The sequence below is a fragment of the Pristis pectinata genome, chromosome 18 (genome assembly GCF_009764475.1).
Source record: "Pristis pectinata isolate sPriPec2 chromosome 18, sPriPec2.1.pri, whole genome shotgun sequence".
In the NCBI taxonomy this organism is placed as follows: domain Eukaryota; kingdom Metazoa; phylum Chordata; class Chondrichthyes; order Rhinopristiformes; family Pristidae; genus Pristis; species Pristis pectinata.
In genome coordinates, this window is record NC_067422.1 from 5,158,149 (window position 1) to 5,176,794 (window position 18,646).

General features: G+C 41.0%; 1 protein-coding gene across 6 annotated transcripts in view; it reads right to left on the reverse strand.

The window, feature by feature from the left end:
• The window catches only part of helz (helicase with zinc finger), a 246,256-nt gene that overhangs the window by 99,016 nt on the left and 128,594 nt on the right, over window positions 1–18,646 (reverse strand). For all 6 annotated transcript variants that reach the window (XM_052033181.1, XM_052033180.1, XM_052033179.1 and 3 more), the window contains 3 exons: window positions 12,197–12,342; window positions 7,480–7,627; window positions 925–1,108 (listed from right to left, as the gene is read on the reverse strand). In XM_052033181.1, the coding sequence (XP_051889141.1) occupies window positions 925–1,108; window positions 7,480–7,627; window positions 12,197–12,342 (478 nt within the window). The remainder of the gene's footprint in view (window positions 1–924; window positions 1,109–7,479; window positions 7,628–12,196; window positions 12,343–18,646) is intronic.

An 18,646-nucleotide genomic window follows, 5' to 3' on the forward strand; every position in this document is an offset into this window, starting at 1 on the left:
AGGATAACTGTAAATTCCCTACAAATGCATAATGAGTCCAAAAGAAGCTGTTATATGAAATAATGGACTATTTAGTAACTAGTCTACTAAATGGAGGGTTTTAAGGATTAGATCAATTTGCAGTTTATTTCCCCTCCCACTCTAATGCAGCTGATGAGAATTACAGAGTATTCTATCTTGCTGCATTCAGTAACAGGGAACAAAGTGCATGGGTTTTAAAGGATTCAAGCCTTTTTACATTACCAGAAAGAGAAATGATAATATAATTAAGACAACAACAATAGATTATTAGAGTACTACCAATCTGAGAGACATTCCAAGGGTTAATTTAGCACAAGCTCACAAGCAGCTTCCAGGAGGGGACAGAGGAGCTCAATTATATGCCCAAAACCAAGCTGGAACATAAACTTTATTATTTTATTATTTTGAATTCCTTTGCTCTATCCCTCCCCTTTCCAATCAAGTTTAACTCTCAAACATATATGTTCACAATGCCAAAGTGAGCCTTACAAAGGAACTAACCTTCCATGTACTTCTTCTGCAGGAACCATACAAACAAGTTGCACCATTTCACAAAAATATTTATCTGAAAATCAAATCAAAAGTAGACCTGGCCAAATTATATTCCCTGGATTAAATTAAATTAGAAAAGAGTTTTAAACAAACTAAACCTACAAAATTTGTACCCTGCAACTTCTGTCACTCTAGTCATGTACTGAAATGTACTTATAAAGCCTATAGATATTCACCAGCTTTCTCCCACTGTGAAGATCCTTCTGCAGAGGACAACAGCCAAGATAAGAAATTCACTACAACCATTTGCCATCATACACATTGGAACACTTCATTGCTGTCATACTGAATTTCTCTGTTTGACATTGTGCAAGAGAAACAAAAATAATTCACCAGCAACAGGGAACCAACCTTGAACATTCAGAACTCGTTCCACGTTCACTTCGGACAACCTCTTCTTACGAAGTTCCGATCGAATTCTAAACACTTGGTCAGCATATGGTGTCACTACTCCAATGCTACCTTCATCCAATTTCCCCCAGGCAACTGGCCACTTCCTCCTTAGTTCTTCAACACGTTCCACGATCTCAAAAACCTTGAGGGATGCAAAGTAGAGTTGAAAGCAATGTATTTAAATACACTCAAAAAGTACCTTCTGGACTTGCAAGCAAAACACTGAAGATACTGGAAGTCTAAAATGTGAATAGAAAATGTTGGACACGGTCAACAGGTGAGAGGTCAGAAGTCAGGCAACATCTGAGAGAGAAACAGTGTTAATGCTTCAGGTCAATGGTATTTCACCAAAACTGTTCTGATGTGGATGTAATTGACTTGAAACAACACTTCTTTCTCCATTGACGTTGCTTGCCCTATTGGGCACTTTTGACCTTTTTTATTTACATCTCTGTATTTAACTATTTCAAAATTTTAATTCATTATCCAGCAAGTTGACACCATAGTTAATATTTACTTAACTATAGTAACAAATGAATCATTCTCAATCCAACCAGCAGCTTTGCGATTCAACATAAAGATTGTTATGCAACATATCTGTGTTGCCAATTACATGCACCATTAAATACATCGGAGCATTTAAACAAAATGTGGCACAGTAAATAATGAGGTGGGTTCAAATAATGAGAGGTTTCCTTGCCTGTTAAGCTTATCTAACCAAACAGATGCAATGGTATTCTAATTCTGATAGACATATAGATCCTAATTGCAGTGAGGCTTCCTTTAGACATTTACTCAAAGTATTTAAAGCCCCTTTAAATCAGTACTGAAATCAAATACCATTTAACTTGCCAAAAGCCAAATAAAAATATTTTGGTTACCAAAATGCAGTAAATTGAATTTGTCTCCAGATTAAGTAGCACAGCTGGGAAAAGGCTGATTTGAAAGAAAATGGCAGCCCTGAAATAATTGCTTTAAATAGCATTGGCAAGCTTACAAAGATTTAAAATGTGCATTAAACAACTTTTCTTCAAAACATTGTGTGGGTATTGCTAAGCAGCAGTTTCAAGATTTTAAAAGCAAAACTCAGTAAAGGCAGTCAAAATTGAGAGATATCAAGGAGGTTCACTGGAGAGGGAACCTTAGACCATCTCCGGTCTACATCTTACCTCTCTAGCTTTGAGATGCAGAGGCAAATATTAGCATATGGTGCTCTTAAATCAATTACATCAACTGTCAATTTGGGTTCATGTGACTTTGCCACAACTATTCATTTGCAGATACTATCTTGTGTTAAGATACGGGCTGCCTACAGTATATGATAGAACAGTTTTGACAGGAGGTTCGAGGGTGCTGTGATATGGGCTTTAATATAACACATGAAAAGGAGAAAAAAGTGCACAGAAATCACAAAGTAAGAAATAGTATGATTTTGGATGGAACAGACAAAGTAAAAGATCTAAGATATGGTCACTGTGCATGTATCTAAGTGCACAAAGCGCAATAAACAAGGTTATTTAGCCACATGGGATCATGATGTTGTGGCAAGATATGTTACAGTGGAGACCTGACCAAAAAGGCAGGATTGGCTACCAAATATTCCAGGATACAAGGTGTTCAAGCAAAGATAGGGAAAGGAAGGAGGGGATGAGGAGAAGAGCTGGTGTGTGATGATGGATGGATTGAATAAAGAGAACACTGAAGTGCTGGAAAGTGAGGATTTCCTGGAGCAGTCAAGGGCAGCGTTTACCTGGTTAGGGTTTAGAAGCAACAGAATTGCCACTACAGTGCTGAAAATATCCAGTCGCCACCAACTGATGGGAAGGATAGAGGTTCCAAGTTACAGGTAATTTGCAGAAATGTGCAAAAGCAAGAGGCTATTTTCAGAGTTGTACAGCATGGAAACCGTCCCTTCGGCCCGACTCGTCCATGCCAACTGAGAGACCTATCTACGCTAATCCCATTTTCCTGCATTTGGCCTGTATCTCTCTATTCCTTTCCTATCCATGTACTTATCCAAATGCTCTTTAAAAACTGTAATTGCATCTGCCTCTACCAAATCCTCTGGAATCATTCCATATACCCACCACCGAGTGGAATAACTTGCCCCTCAGATCTCCTTTAAATATTTCCCCTTTCACCTTAAACCCATGTCTTCCAGTTTTAGTAGTGAGAACAAGTAACTTTAACTATCCTACAATAGACCAGAACAGTAATAACACATGGGACAAAGAGGATTTTTTTCCTCAAGTGTGTTCAATAGAGCATCCTTGATCAACATATTTACAGTACAAGAGGCATTACTGAACCTGTTCTGTGAAATGAGGTGGGCCACATGGAAGTACCACTAGAGGAACACTCACGGAACAACAATCACAATTAGCTTCAGAATAGCTACAGAAAAGGATCTGGCCCACTCCAAGTTAAAAATAGTCAATTGAAGAGGGCCATTTTCAATGGGATGAGAACAGATCTTGTCCAGTAAACTGAATCAAAGATTGGAAAACAGAATAGCAATTTAACAGTAGACAGACTTTTCAGAGGAGGTGGCTCAGATTCATTTTCTCAAGGAAGACTGTTAAAGTCAGAATGCCCAGATGATAAAGAGATAGCAAGTAAAATAAAACATGGAAGAAGGGCACACGACAGAAGTCATATTGATAACACAAATGAGGATCAGATTGATAACAGGAAGGTCAGGGGGAGGGAAAAAGGAGTGGAAAACAGTGAGAAGATTGAGAAAAGGTTGATAGCAAATGTGAAAGGTAATCCAAAAATCTTCAGTAGGCATGTGAATAGATTGTGAGCCAAGAGGTGCGACCAAAAGGGAAATCTATTAATGGGGGCAAGAGCACATCTAACGGATTTAGTGAGTACTTTACCTCAGGTTTTACCAGTCAAGACAATGCTGCTGGGTTCTCAAAAAGATGTCGTTGAGATACAGGATGGACTAAAAGATGATAAAAAGGAGGTATCAGTTGAGGTTTAGAAGAATAAGAGGTGAACTCATTGAAACTCGTATGAGACTAGAGAGGGTAGATGCATGGATGATCATTCTCCTGTCTGGACGGTCCAGAACAAGGGGTTCAAAGTCACAAAAAAAAGGGTCGCCATTCATGACAGAGATGAAGAGAAAACTCTTTTCCAGCATGGTAGTGAAGCTTTGGAATTTAATACCCAAGAGGGCTGTGGAGCTCAGACACTAAGTATATTCACAACAGAGACTGAAGGACTTCTTAATATATATATTAAGGGAATCAAGGGAAATGGGGTTCGTGCAGTAAGGAGGCTCGGAAGTAAAAGATCAGACATGATCCTGTTGTATGGTAAGACCAGGCTTGAATGGCTATTCCTGCTCATGTTTTTATTGGGAAAAGGGGCAAGAACTAAAAGACATAGAATGAAAGTAACTGGCAAAACTATCAAAACATGACAACTTTTGTTTTTAAAGTGTAGCCACTTGTTAGGATCTTGCAGACATTGCCGGGGGCTAATGGAGACAGATTCAATCACGGCTTTCAAATAGAAATTGGAGAAATTTGTGAAAGGGAAAAAAATACAATGGGAAATGGGATCAGTTGAACTACTCTTGCACAGAGCTGGCGTGGAGTCAATGCACCAAATGGCCTTCTGCCACGTTGTAATCTTTGCGATCCTTGTCAAGGTTCATTCTGGAACTGGAACCATGAAGGTTCAGGATTGGAACAGGGATAACTGACCCAACGATAGGACGCTGGGTCATGCAATGGCCTGGTTTAATCTCATCACTGCTTGTCTTCACCTCCTGTAGCAGCGGAGGTGTGACAGAACTTGTGCTAAGACCTGTCCCCGGAATAGCCCACAGAAAAGTAGGTCCTGATAAATTTAGTGCTGTTGTCATAATTACTTTACATCAGCCAACCGGTAAGGAATCTTCAGCACAGAGACTGAAATTCTACTGCAATACAGTACCGGTAATATATTTTCAAAGATAATACCCAAGATTAGCTAACCCAGTTGTCAGCAAAGATCCCACAGGAATACTCCAAGAGGAGTAGGTTGCTCTCCCTATGCCTCAGGCAAGTCATCCTCTCCACACAACCAAAGAAAGCAATTAAATGGCCATTTTTGAGCGGTGCCATTCATGTAGGACAACCTTTGCCCTGTTCATTGGGCCAGATGCCTTGATCCAATCTGCTCCTTGGACTCATGATCCCCATCCCCACCCAGTGTTATTCCTGCCACCACATTAACCTGCTGCAACTCCATGGGACAAACTGAACTCCAGGCCCTGAGATATGGAGCAGATGTGAGCTGCCTCTGTATCAGCCTGATGGTTTATTTACAGCTTGAGCTGTCAAAGGCCTTTAAAACTATTTCTCAATGACTCTGATAATCAGAAACATTTGAAAACAGTTCAGATATAAATAAAAGCATTCACCTAAAACCAAGTTATAAAAATTAATTAAAAACATTACAATTGAGTAAGATAAAAACAAACCACTTACCTTTTCAATCTAAGTCAGCAAACCCACTCAAATGAATGGGGGTTGTACGTCACACAACTATCCTAGCTAGTCTAAAGCTGGGAGGCCAGATACATGGAGAGCATCCACCTCTACAGCTCAGGATAGCCGAGCTTCATCCATAAACTCAAAGCTTAGCCCAGTGGTGGAGCATGAGAACAAATGCTTCAGCACCTTACTTCTGATGCATTCCTGACTTCCACATTGGAATGTACAGGCTCAATCAGGAATGCACCGACCTGGACACAGCAACTAGCTGGTGGTTCTCCAGGGAATCCCTGGCTAGACCTCAATATGATGCAACCCAACATGATTAGTGTTACAAGTACCCATTAAATATATAATATCAATTTCTGTCCACCCTTGTGCTATACCAGGATGCATCTTCAGACCGAGATTAATGGAAAGCCAGCATTTTATGCTGAAATACATTTGCATCTCCAACACAAGAACAAACCGATCAAAACGTATCCATGGTGGACTTTAAGTGATTACTTGCAACAAACAATTGACATTTTGCCTTCAATGCAAAATCAAGGTGCCTTTATAAATTTATGAATCTTAAAGATCAATATCCCAAAGTGCAGACACTTTGAAGACAACAAACAGACTATGTCATTTAGCTGAGCAAGATAATAATCATCAGTTTTTAGACTATTTATTAATGTCCCTTTCTGCCCTAAAGCCACCAACTCCAACCTTGGAACTAATGATTAAAATGATACACTCAGAACATCATGCAGCCTTTTCTCTCAACAATGAAATAGCAATAAAAAATAGGAATGAGATAAACCAATCACTGCCAGTTTCAGCTATTCCATGCTGGGCTGCTGATTATTACTTTAACAGGTCAATTACTTCTTTGTCTAGCAAGCTGTGATTGAAATTTGCATGGAAGTGATTATATTCATATTAAATAAATACAAAAGATGATATTTCACTGGTGACTTTCATTTGAGAATATGTTCCTTGTTTGCTAATACAAATCCAGTCACAATGGGCAAATGGATCAGTAAAACAAGATACCCGTCAAGTTCCTGTCATCAGCATTTATTTTAATGCTCTATTTTTACAATTTATTAGAATCTCAGTTTTGGAAAAGAAACACTTATGAAAATATTGCAAAGACCATATAGGACCCCACTCTCGAATCCCGAAGTAAATGCATCATCCCATGAACCATACTCATCAGGAAGGTCTCAAGTTCCTGCACTATAACAGGGCTCAGTGACAACAGCCTCAGGGCCCATCTAGGCTGAACTAGATCAGCCCCAAATGTGATTCCCTACCATACCCGAGTTTGCTGATGCTCACTGGGGAGAGTGAGAGAGGCGAGCAGGGAGTGTTGCACCATCATGCATGCAGTGTTCAGTTTATGCAGGTTATAAACAGATAACTGCAAGATCATAAAATATGATTTTATGACTGTGAATGATGTAATAAGGACTCTTTGCATCTATAGGATCATAGTGGCACACATTAGTACCCTTCAAAAGTGGGAGGGAGGAGAGAAACTGGGATTTAAAAATTACTGGGATCAAAGCTGACATTCAAGCAGTAAGATTGCAGAATAGAGCCATACATTCTGATAGGTTACTATCACATTGCAGTTACATTACTGGACCAGTAATTCAGAAGACTGCTCCAATAATCAGAAAACATTCCCCACCTCAGGAGCTACGAATTTCAATTCAGGTCAGGAAATAAATATGGAATTTAAAGCTAGCAATGGGAGGAGTAATCATGGAACTGATGGGTTGTCTTTAAAAACCATCTGGTTCACCAATGCCACTGACTTCAGGATTGATGCCCTATAGGATTCCCAACCCTGCCCAAGTCTGCTGACACCAGTGGGGAGAATGATGGGTGAGATGTACAAATGGCAGTTGCAAATAACACCCTACAATAATTGCAGTATCACAAGAAGGGTCAATTGATAATACACACCAATGACTGACACATCTCCTAATCAGCAGAAATGCAAATATCGAGTCTTTTGTCCACTGACCTCAGAATTGTTGTAGAAAGCAGTGCTGTTTTTCTCTTGTACATCTTCTCCTCGGGCTGTGAAGAATGTTAATGGATAGAAATCTTTGTGTGCTGGTTGCTTTCCACTAGCCATCAACTTACCCTCATAGAATAGTTCTGAAGTGTAACTGAAATAGAATGAATGTGTTCAAAATCAATAAGCAGAACCCCTTGAAAACAGTGCAATTCATATGGTCTTTATCATGCTCTGATTTAGACCAAAAAATCCCAAAATTAGTCATAACTTGGAACCAAAAGAAAAATGCATTCCTCCAGTTAACTTTCAATTTAGTTTCAATCAAATTCATCTTGACATCTCCTGTCTCAGTGTTAGATATCAAAAATAGTTAAAATAGCTTCCTGAACTTTTTTGTTAACATCATCCCACAAGAACAATAAATTAATTTAGCCTTAATGATGCATTACAGTCAAGACCACAAGAGGTCACATTCAACTCAAAGCCCACATCTAAATGTAGCTCATATCTCATTAATATTAAAGCATCAATCATATTTTGTGGCATGTGTTGTTTAAATCTGAACAATAACTTCACAGCATAAACCCCAATGTTTAAGCTCTTTAATCACCTGGATGAAGCAGCAAATCATAATCTCATAAACATAGCAGAAATATAATTACTGCCATTTCTACTAGCATTCCTTACCCTTTGCATTATGTACAATAGTGGAATTTGGAAATATTTTAGCTCCAGATAAGGAGCACAGAGTACACCCAAAGATTAATTAACATGAACAGTTTGTAATTATTTGGTCATTTTAATTTGGCAGCTGTCCCAGTGTGATGGAATGGATATAGAGCAGCAGTGAAATTGGATACTGTGACAAAGATTGAAAAGATAGGCTTTGATGAGGTTTAGAGAGATTATCCAGATAACAGATACAGCAGTGTCAACAAGTTAATACAAGCTTAAGTCCACTGCAGAATGGGTCAGTAAATTCAAAATTAGTTATGTTAATTACAGGTACAGCAGTTTAAATTAAATGCTAACTAAAAAGTGAAATTTTGAAGTAATAATATGGAATATACTAAATATAGCATATGCTAAGTTATGAATGCAAATACCTGTCAGGGTTAATTGTTTTGGAAACCCTGTGTCCATTTTAGAATGGTATGTTTACTTTGGGCTCTGCACATTTGTAGGTGATGAAAGATTTATGCAAAATGCACATTCACTCATTTCCACTTTGACTAATTCAATACAGCAAAATACATAATGTGTAGGGGGCCAATGTCCTTGCGGCGAGATTTGCTAGGGTGGTTCGGGAGGGTTTAAACTAGTTTGTGAGGGGGGGAAGGGAACCGAAGGAGTAGGTCAGAGGAAGAAGGGGATGGGGAAAAGTTAGATCAAACAGGTAGAGAGGCTTTGGGGAAGGAGAAGCAGAATACAGGCTATAAAAGTAGTAAGGTAGATGGACTGAAGTGTGTTTACTTAAATGCAAGAAGTGTCAGGAATAAGGGGGATGAACTGAAGGCTTGGATAAGTATGGGGGACTATGATATCGTGGCTATTACTGAGACGTGGCTGATGTCAGGAGAGGAGTGGATATTGAATATTCCTGGTTTTCGGTGTTTTAAGAGGGATAAGGAGAGGGGGGGAGAAGAGGAGGAGGGGTGGCGATACTGGTCAGGGACACTGTTACGGCTGTGGAAAAGATGGATGTTGTAGAAGGATCATCTCTAGAGTCCGTATGGGTGGAATTAAGGAACAAGAAAGGAGCAGTTACTCTACTGGGAGTATTCTATAGGCCCCCCGGTAGCAGTAGAGATATAGAGGAGCAGATTGGCAGGCAGTGTTTGGAGAGAAGCAAAAATAACAGGGTTGTTATAATGGGAAACTTCAACTTCCCAAATATAGACTGGAACCTGCTTAGTGCCAAAGCTTTAGATGGGACGGAATTTGTTAAATGTGTCCAGGAGGGATTCCTGACGCAGTATGTTGACAGGCCGACTAGAGGGAATGCCATGTTAGATCTGGTTTTAGGAAATGAACCGGGACAGGTGAAGGATCTATTGGTGGGTGAGCATTTGGGGGACAGTGACCATTGTTCCATAACCTTTAAAATTGTCATGGACAGGGACAGGTGCAGAGAGGACAAGAGGATTTTTAATTGGGGAAGGGCGAACTATGAGCTTATAAGGAGAGAAATTGGGAGTGTAAATTGGGATGTCCTTTTTGAAGGAAAATGTACCATGGAGATGTGGTCGATGTTCAGGGATCTTATGCAGGATGTTAGGGATAAATATGTCCCGGTGAGGCGGAGAAGGAATGGCAGGGTGAAGGAACCGTGGGTGACGAGAGAGGTGGAACGACTTGTTAGGGGGAAGAAGGTAGCGTACGTGAGGTATAAGCAGCAAGGTTCAGACAGGGCCCGTGAGGAATATAAGGTAGCGAGGAAGGAACTTAAGAAAGGGCTGAGGAGAGCTAGAAGGGGACATGAAAAGGCTTTGGCTAGTAGGGTTAAGGAAAATCCCAAGGCCTTTTTCAAGTACGTGAAGGGTAGGAGGATGGCTAGGGTGAAGGTAGGTCTGATTAAGGACAAAGGTGGGAGAATTTGCCTGGAGGTGGCGGAAGTGGGAGAAGTTCTCAATGAGTACTTCTCTTCGGTATTCACCAGGGAGAGGGGTCTTGATGACGCAGAAGGGAGTGCTGGTAGGGGTAATGTTCTCGAGGTTGTAGATATCAAGAGAGAGGATGTGTTGAAGTTGTTAAATAATATTAAGACAGATAAATCTCCGGGGCCTGACGGGATTTTCCCCAGGCTGCTTCGAGAGGCTAGGGAGGAGATTGTTGAACCGCTGGTAAGGATCTTTGAGTCCTCGTTGTCCACGGGGATGGTGCCGGAGGATTGGAGGGTTGCGAATGTTGTCCCCTTGTTCAAAAAAGGTAATAGGGATAGGCCAGGGAATTATAGACCGGTGAGTCTCACGTCTATGGTGGGTAAGCTGTTAGAAAGGATTCTAAGGGATAGGATTTATGAACACCTAGAGAATCATGGACTGATTAGGGACAGCCAGCATGGCTTTGTGAAGGGAAGATCTTGCCTCACAAGCCTGATAGAGTTCTTTGAGGAGGTGACCAGGAAGATTGATGAGGGCAGTGCGGTGGATGTGGTTTACCTGGATTTTAGTAAGGCGTTTGATAAGGTTCCTCATGGTAGGCTTCTTCAGAAGGTCAGAGGCCAAGGGATCCAAGGAAGCTTGGCTGTGTGGATTAGCAATTGGCTTGCATGTAGAAAGCAGAGGGTTGTGGTGGAAGGAGTGCCCTCGGATTGGAAGGCAGTGACGAGTGGTGTCCTGCAGGGATCGGTTCTGGGACCTCTACTTTTTGTGATATTTATAGATGACTTAGATGAGGGGGTGGAGGGCTGGGTTAGTAAGTTTGCGGACGACACTAAGATCGGAGGTGTTGTGGATAGTGTGGAGGGCTGTTGGAGCTTACAGAGGGATATTGATAGGATGCAGAGCTGGGCTGACAAGTGGCAGATGGAGTTCAATCCGGAGAAGTGTGAGGTGGCACACTTTGGAAGGACAAACTCCAGGGCAGAGTACTGGGTAAATGGCAAGGTACTTGGCAGTGTGGAGGAGCAGAGGGATCTGGGGGTTCATATTCACAGTTCATTGAAAGTTGCCTCACAGGTGGAAAGAGCAGTTAAGAAGGCCAATGGGACGTTGGCTTTCATAAATCGCGGGATTGAGTTTAAGAGCCGCGAGGTGATGATGTAGCTTTACAAAACTCTAGTTAGGCCACACTTAGAGTACTGTGTTCAGTTCTGGTCGCCTCATTATAGGAAGGATGTGGAGGCGTTGGAGAGGGTGCAGAGGAGATTTACCAGGATGCTGCCTGGATTAGAGAGTATTGAATATGAGGAGAGGCTTAAGGTGCTAGGGCTTTATTCACTGGAAAGGAGGAGGATGAGAGGAGACATGATAGAGGTATATAAAATATTGAGAGGAATAGATAGAGTAGACAGTCAGCGCCTCCTTCCCAGGGCACCAATGCTCAAGACGAGAGGGCATGGCTTTAAGGTTATGACTGGGAGGTTCAGGGGAGATGTCAGGGGGAGGTTTTTCACCCAGAGAGTGGTTGGTGCATGGAATGCACTGCCTGGGGTGGTGGTGGAGGCAGATAAATTGGACAGGTTCAAGAGCTTGTTGGATAGGCATATGGAGGAGTGTGGGATGGGGGGATATGCGGGAGGAAGAGGTTAGGTAGTGTGAGGGTGGTTTGATGGACTGCACAACATGGTGGGCCAAAGGGCCTGTTTTGTGCTGTATGGTTCTATGGTGTTTCAAATTGTACTCCTCTATACTCCTAAGGTAGCAGCTATTAATGTTTATTGTCCACTATTTTAGAATCGCTATTATTTCCATGCTTTTAAGACAACCAGCAAAATAACCTGGCTAGATTGAAAAGAATGGTCATCATCAGTAATGTTTTAAAAATTCAACAATACTAATCTTTGTGACAAAGATGCAATAACGTCAGTGGAGATCCAGACAAAAAGATACTTCCTGCAAATGTGTTCAGTTCCTTCAGTCACATATAGCAACTCAAAATTCCTACTTGTTCATTTTTTTTTAAATTGTGTACTGATTGTAGAGCCCCTTCTGACAAAACCACCAACCAATTCAAATGAATCAAATACCAAGAACACTTGGAAGTTCCAAATACGTACTTGATTATAGCTTCATGGGAACGATAGTTCTCACACAGTAGTATTCGGCACGGAAACTCTGCAGGGTAGTGTTCATACAGACGGTCAAGCAAAGAAACATGAAGATTCCTTTCCCGGGCAAATTCACTGTATACAAAGGGACTAAGCTGCAAATAGTAAATGAGATGTTAGTTATTTTTAACTGGACATCATTCAGAAAAAAAATTGCAAAAGAAAAAGCATTTCTCCTTTTATATACCTCCCTGTTTTAAGTTTACATTTGGCACATGTTTACTGATCAAAGCACAGGTTATTGTGCCTGGAACTGAGCCAGATTTAATGATAGCACTGAGCTGGGAAAGATGACTCTAGGGAAATAGGAAAGGATCAGAAGGGGACAATTAAACTCTGTAACATTTGATCATTGAGATTATACATAGGGGAACAAATCATTCCTTTTTTTTTATGTAGATGAGACTAGCATTGCTTTCCATAACCGTAAATATTTAGAATGTTGAACAGAGTCAGAAATATGGTTCAATTGGTTAAACATTTATTATGTTACATTTACATTCAAGGTATATTAAAAAAAATAAATGGAATTCAAGGAAAAGAAATACAAAATGAGTGGGCTTCAATTAGCTTTCTTACCATCTGGAAAAAGAAACAGTTTAGGAAATGGCACAATTCTGACATGAATTGAAAATACTTTTCATTAAGAACTGTCAGTCATTAAGCATTCTTAAAACACAAGATGAAAAGGATGCCTAAATACTGCAGAACCTCATCTCATTGCCTTTATAATTTCAGAACTGCTTGACAGTAAAGGTGACATTAAAAAATTACAGTGTATGGAGACTGCCACCTCGAATTATCAAGCGTGAAGAAATCCACAGAAGGCTAAATACCGTGCAATCTGGTAAATTATTCTAATTACAGAGAAGTAAATCAGGAAGCAACAATGGTGTGGACAGCCATCTTCAGTAGAATTTACTTTAAAAAAGAGTTCTCTTCATGGTGATGAGAAGGGCTGTAACTAACTTCAGTGGCAGTCTGTCGAGAAAACGTGATTTCTTAGCTAGAAAGAAATCAAGATCTATTTATTGGCCTTTGCAGTCTCTATCCAAACAACTTTGAGGCCCTGTGGAGTGACGGTTGACCACAAACCTTCTCCAAAATTAATGTCATTCTCTTGCTAGTATTGAGTAGTAATATATTGGAAAAGATGCAACAATTTTTCAGCCTTCCTGCTAATCTTTCACTGCTCTGCAATTCTGCTCGACTTATCAAATATCAATCTCCAAGGTCAATTAAACTCTCAAACAGCAGCATGGACCAGGTTTACATGCAGGTGCTCTGCATCACGCCTTTAAAATTGCTTTGAAAAGTTCAAATTGTAAATTACTTCCAGCGATTATCCCACAAATTAATCTTAAGCAATCCAAAACCATGCACATTTGGAGTGAAAAAGAACATGAATGTTCTGTAGCATCAGAATGATCTTTTAAAGCTCTAAAAATTTCATAAGCTCAAAAACTAACCACAAAATTTCAGACAAAATTTAAAAAAATTTTTAAAACACAACCATGTATTTTTAATGGCTTTTCAAAATTCTCTAATTACTGAGGTATATTCCGACAGCAATGGCATGCGTGCAATGACATTCCACCACAGCATTCACTGATAACACATTTTAAAATCAAAGCCCTTTGCTACTGCTAATCTTGGAGTCTGCAGCAGCAGTTAGTGTAAACAGGGCCCTAGCGATACTGCAAAGTGCTGTGCAAAGTGTCAAACAATGAAGTTTTGCTGACGCATGAACATAAGAAATGGGAGGAGATCGTTACTGCTCCGTGTGCCTGCTCCACTGTGTAATAAGATCAAGGGTTGATCTTTTATCTCAGTATCATTTTCCTGCATCTACCCATTTGCTTTATTTTCCTTATTGTGTAAAAAAAAATCAGTGTGTCTTTAATAGACTCAGCAATCAAGCTTCCATTGCCCTCTCAGTACCATAGGACAATACAGCACAATACAGGCTCTTCGGCCCACCATGCTGTGCCGCCCTTCCAAAGATATTTCTCCTAATTCTTGTCCTGAATGTCTGCACTCTCTTTTGAGATTGACTCTGGTTCTGGACATCACCCAAGTATAACATCAATTCTACATTCACCTGGTCAATTCCCTTATGAATTTTATATGTTTTTGTGAAATCGTCTCTCTCCCTCTTCTAAATCCTAGGGATTTTAGGCCCAGCCCACTTTATCCTTCTTCACAGGAAATCCTGCCATCTCAAGAATCAATCTGGTGAACCTTTGTTACACTCCCTCTATCACAAGTATACCCTTGTCAGAGACCAGATCCATACACAGTATTAGAGATGCAGTCTCACCTGTTTACATGGAGCAAGATGTCTCTATTTTTATACTCAAATCATTATGCAATAAAGTGAACATCCCATTTGCCTTCCTAATTACCTGCTGAACCTTCAGGATCAACCTGTATGTTAACCTTCAGGATTCATATACAAGGGTAGACACATCCCTTTGAACACATCAATACCTTTCAATCTCTCACCATTAAAAATAATCTATTTTTCCCCACCAAACTTCAAACAGACCTCTCAACAGCTAAATAACACGAAGCAAAGGGGGGGGGGGGGGGGGGGGGGGGTGGTGAATCCTCCAAAGACTATCTGAAGGCTCGTTCACATCCAAAGATAAGATTGCCCTCTGGCAGTAGCATTCAAAAACATGGCTTTGGTTTCCAATTGACAAATTCTAAAAACAAGGCTTTACCTCACCTCCAACTTGCTCAAGTCTTTCGCTGCCTTTAAATTTTTGGGCTGTCTGCCCATCATCCATAATGAGTGAGCAGAGATTTTCTCCAAGACATTGGGAAGTCTGAAGTAATCATCTTCAGTCCCCATCAAAATCTCCCCACTGAATTCATCCCCCACCAAAGCAACTATCTGAAACCAAACTAAGCTGTTTGCAACAAACAATCTGCTGGAGGAACTCAGCAGATTGAGCGCCAACTTCTTCCAGCAGATTGCTTGTTGCTCCAGATTCTAGCATCTTCAGTCTCGTGTCTGTAAACTGTTTGCAACCTTTTTTCATATTGACAGAGTTCATATCCAGTGACCATTTCCACCTTGAGATCGTTGCCTGACTCTTAACTCCTTCAGCCCATCTGCTACTGAAATTCTTAACCATGGCTATTACACTAGACTTCTTCACGTCATTCATTCTGGTGCTGCGTCCTAACTTGCATCAAATCCCAAGCTGCCACTAGATCACAAGACAAGGGAGCAGAAGTAGGCCATTCAGCCCAGAGTCTGCTCCAAAGAAAAGGGAAAAAAAAAGAATGAGAATGGTGGGGGGGGCAATTAAAAAAGAACTATTCTAACCCCAATTTCCGGCCTTATCCCCATATCCCTTGATACCTTGACTAATTATCTATCTATCTCCTCCTTAAGCACCTCCAGTGATCTTGCCTCCACTGCTGTACGTGGCAAGGAATTCCATAAATTCACTACCCTCTGGCTAAAGAAGTTTCTCCTCATCTCTGTTTCAAACCTGTACCCTCTAATTCTAAGATTGTGCCCTCTAGTCCAGGACTCATCCACCAAGGGAAACAGCTTGGCCACATCTACTCTGTCCAGTCCTTTCAACGTTTTAAATGTTTCTATGAGGTCCCCTCTCATTCTTCTGTACTCCAGTGAGTACAGTCCAAGAGCCGACAAACGCTCATCATATGTAAGCCCTTTCATTCCTGGAATCATCCTCGTAAATCTCCTCTGAACCCTCTCCAACATCAGCACATCCTTCCTAAGATATGGGGCCCAAAAATGTACACAGTATTCCAAATGAGGCCTCACTAGTGCCCCGCAGAGCCTCATCAATACTTCCTTACTTTTATACACTATACCTCTCGAAATGAATGCCAACATAGCATTCGCTTTCTTTACCACCAATCTGACCTGGTGGTTAACTTTTAGGGTATCCTGCATGAGTACCCCCAAGTCCCTTTGTACTTCTGTACTTTGAGTTTTCTCCCCTTCTAGATAATAATCTGCACGTTTATTTCTGTTTCCAAAGTGTACAACTGCACATTTCTTAACATTAAATCTCATCTGCCATTTCCTTGCCCATTCTCCTAAACTACCTAGGTCTCTCTGCAATCTACCTGTCTCCTCAATACTCCCTACTCCTCCACCTATCTTGGTGTCATCCACAAACTTAGCCACAAAACCATTTACTTCTTCATCCAAATCGTTAATGTACAGGGTAAAAAGAAGCGGCCCCAACACTGACCCCTGCGGAACACCACTAGTAACCGGTAGCCAACCAGAACAGGGTCCTTTTATTCCCACCCTTGGCTTTCTGCCAACCAACCAATGCTCCACCCATTCTGTTATCCTACCCATGTTTGATGACCAATACAGGCATCCGTTCAAACTAATAAGTTGAAGCTAATAAATTATTTTCAAATCCCTCCCTGCTCTTACGTCTTGCCATCTCTGTACATTGTTCCAGCCCTATAACCCTCAGGTTGCGTACTCCTTCAACTCTGGTCTCGAATATCCTCAAATTCAGATTGTCCACCATAAGTACAAAGATAATAAGAAACAGAGGCAAGAAGAGGCCCTTCAACCCTCATGCCTGACCTGCCATTTAATATCATGGCTGATCTTTTACTTCAATGCCACTTTCCTGCACTAATCCCTCAGTTCTTTTAACATCTGAAAACCTTTCCACCTTTTTCTCAGATATACTCAGCGACTGAGCCCCCAGAGCCTTCTTGGGTACAGAACTGGGTGAAGAAATTTGTTTCTGTGTCTGTCCTGAATGGCCAAGCCCTTATTTGAGATTGCAACCTTTGATCCTTGACACACCAACTAAAGGAGAGCAACTCTGCATCACTCCTGTCAAGTCCCTCAAGGATTCGGTGATCAGCGAGCCACTGGTTGCTGTTGTGCTTTCACCTGCCAAGTTCTGAAGCCTTGCAGTTCTCAGCCTAAACCTCTCTCTTTCTTTCTCCTTTTTTGTCCTCATTCTAGGCACTTTTTAAAACACCCATCCAATTAAGCTTTCGGTCATCTATTCTACTCTATCCTTGTGTGATCCAGAATTAATTTTCTCATCATGTTGTGAACTGCCTCGGACTGTTTGACCTGATAAATGGAAGCAGCAGCTGTTGCCTTGCATCATAATTAGTGACAGTTCTGCACATGTTTGAGTGGGGTAGGAGGAAGTCCAAAGGACGGGAAAAGTAGCTCTTAGAATGTTTTACACATCCTTCCCCTTCCTTTCAGAGAAGGAAAAATGTTCGAAGGCCCCTCTGTCACATCGAGCATAAGTCAAATGTTCCTTTTTCCCAACAGATGGTCAGGAAGTAACACTGACAGAAATTAGTTTTATCATTTTCACAAAGGCAGCATTCTTGGACACGTACTATCAATGCAGAAACTGGCAAATGAACACCATGCACTTTTGGGAATGTCCCAAATACATCTTTCTTGAGAAACTCCTGGCAGACCTGCATGTCTGGCAACCAATGCAAAAGTATTCAACTGCTTGGAGTTGCCAGCACCAACACACACACAATGGATGTGCCGTCTGCCCAAAACCTGTGGATATAGCACTTCAGTAGGAGCCTTCTATCAGTAGTTGAAAAAAACTACTGAAATTGCTGGAATACCGAGTACTATAAGGAGTTTGTACATTCTCGCCGTGACTGCGTGGGTTTCCTCCAGGTGCTCCAATTTCCTCCCACATTCCAAAGACGTACGGGTTAGGAGCTGTGGGCATGCTAAGTTGGCGCTGGAAGCATGGCAACACTTGCAGGCTGCCCCCAGCAGATTCTACACAAAAGATGCATTTCACTGTGTGTTTCGATGTACATATGACTAATAAAGATATCTTATCTTAGAAGAAAGCATTTTGTCTGGCCATTTCCTTATCATTGATTAAAAAGCAATTATTGTGATATTGCATCAAAGGAGCTTCAGCACTGCTAGGCTGTTGAAGAGAATGACCCAAAGTAGAATCCCTCTAGATAAATGTATATAAATTTTTTAAGAAAGTTGTTAATTAGAAAAGGAAATCAAACAGGCTGTGGTTGAGGCAAGATCCAGGCGTGTGTGTGGCTAGAGTTCACTGAGATCAACTGTCACTTCATCGTGGGAGTGGTGGCAGGGAGGATGGAGAGAGAAGCAGGGGAGTCCAGTGCCAGCATAAAGACTGCATCTCAAGAATAAGTCACTAAATCAGGACATACACAAAGAACCTCTGGCTTTTAATTCAGAACAGGCTACGAGCAAAACAAGGACCAATACACGATCTCCATTATGTCATTAGCCATTTCGACTTAGGGCAACGAAATCAATATGGAACCCAAAAACCAGCCAAAATTTTACTGCAACCAAAGTTAAAAAAAAGGTATTAACTTTCTTGGCTTATTGATCTG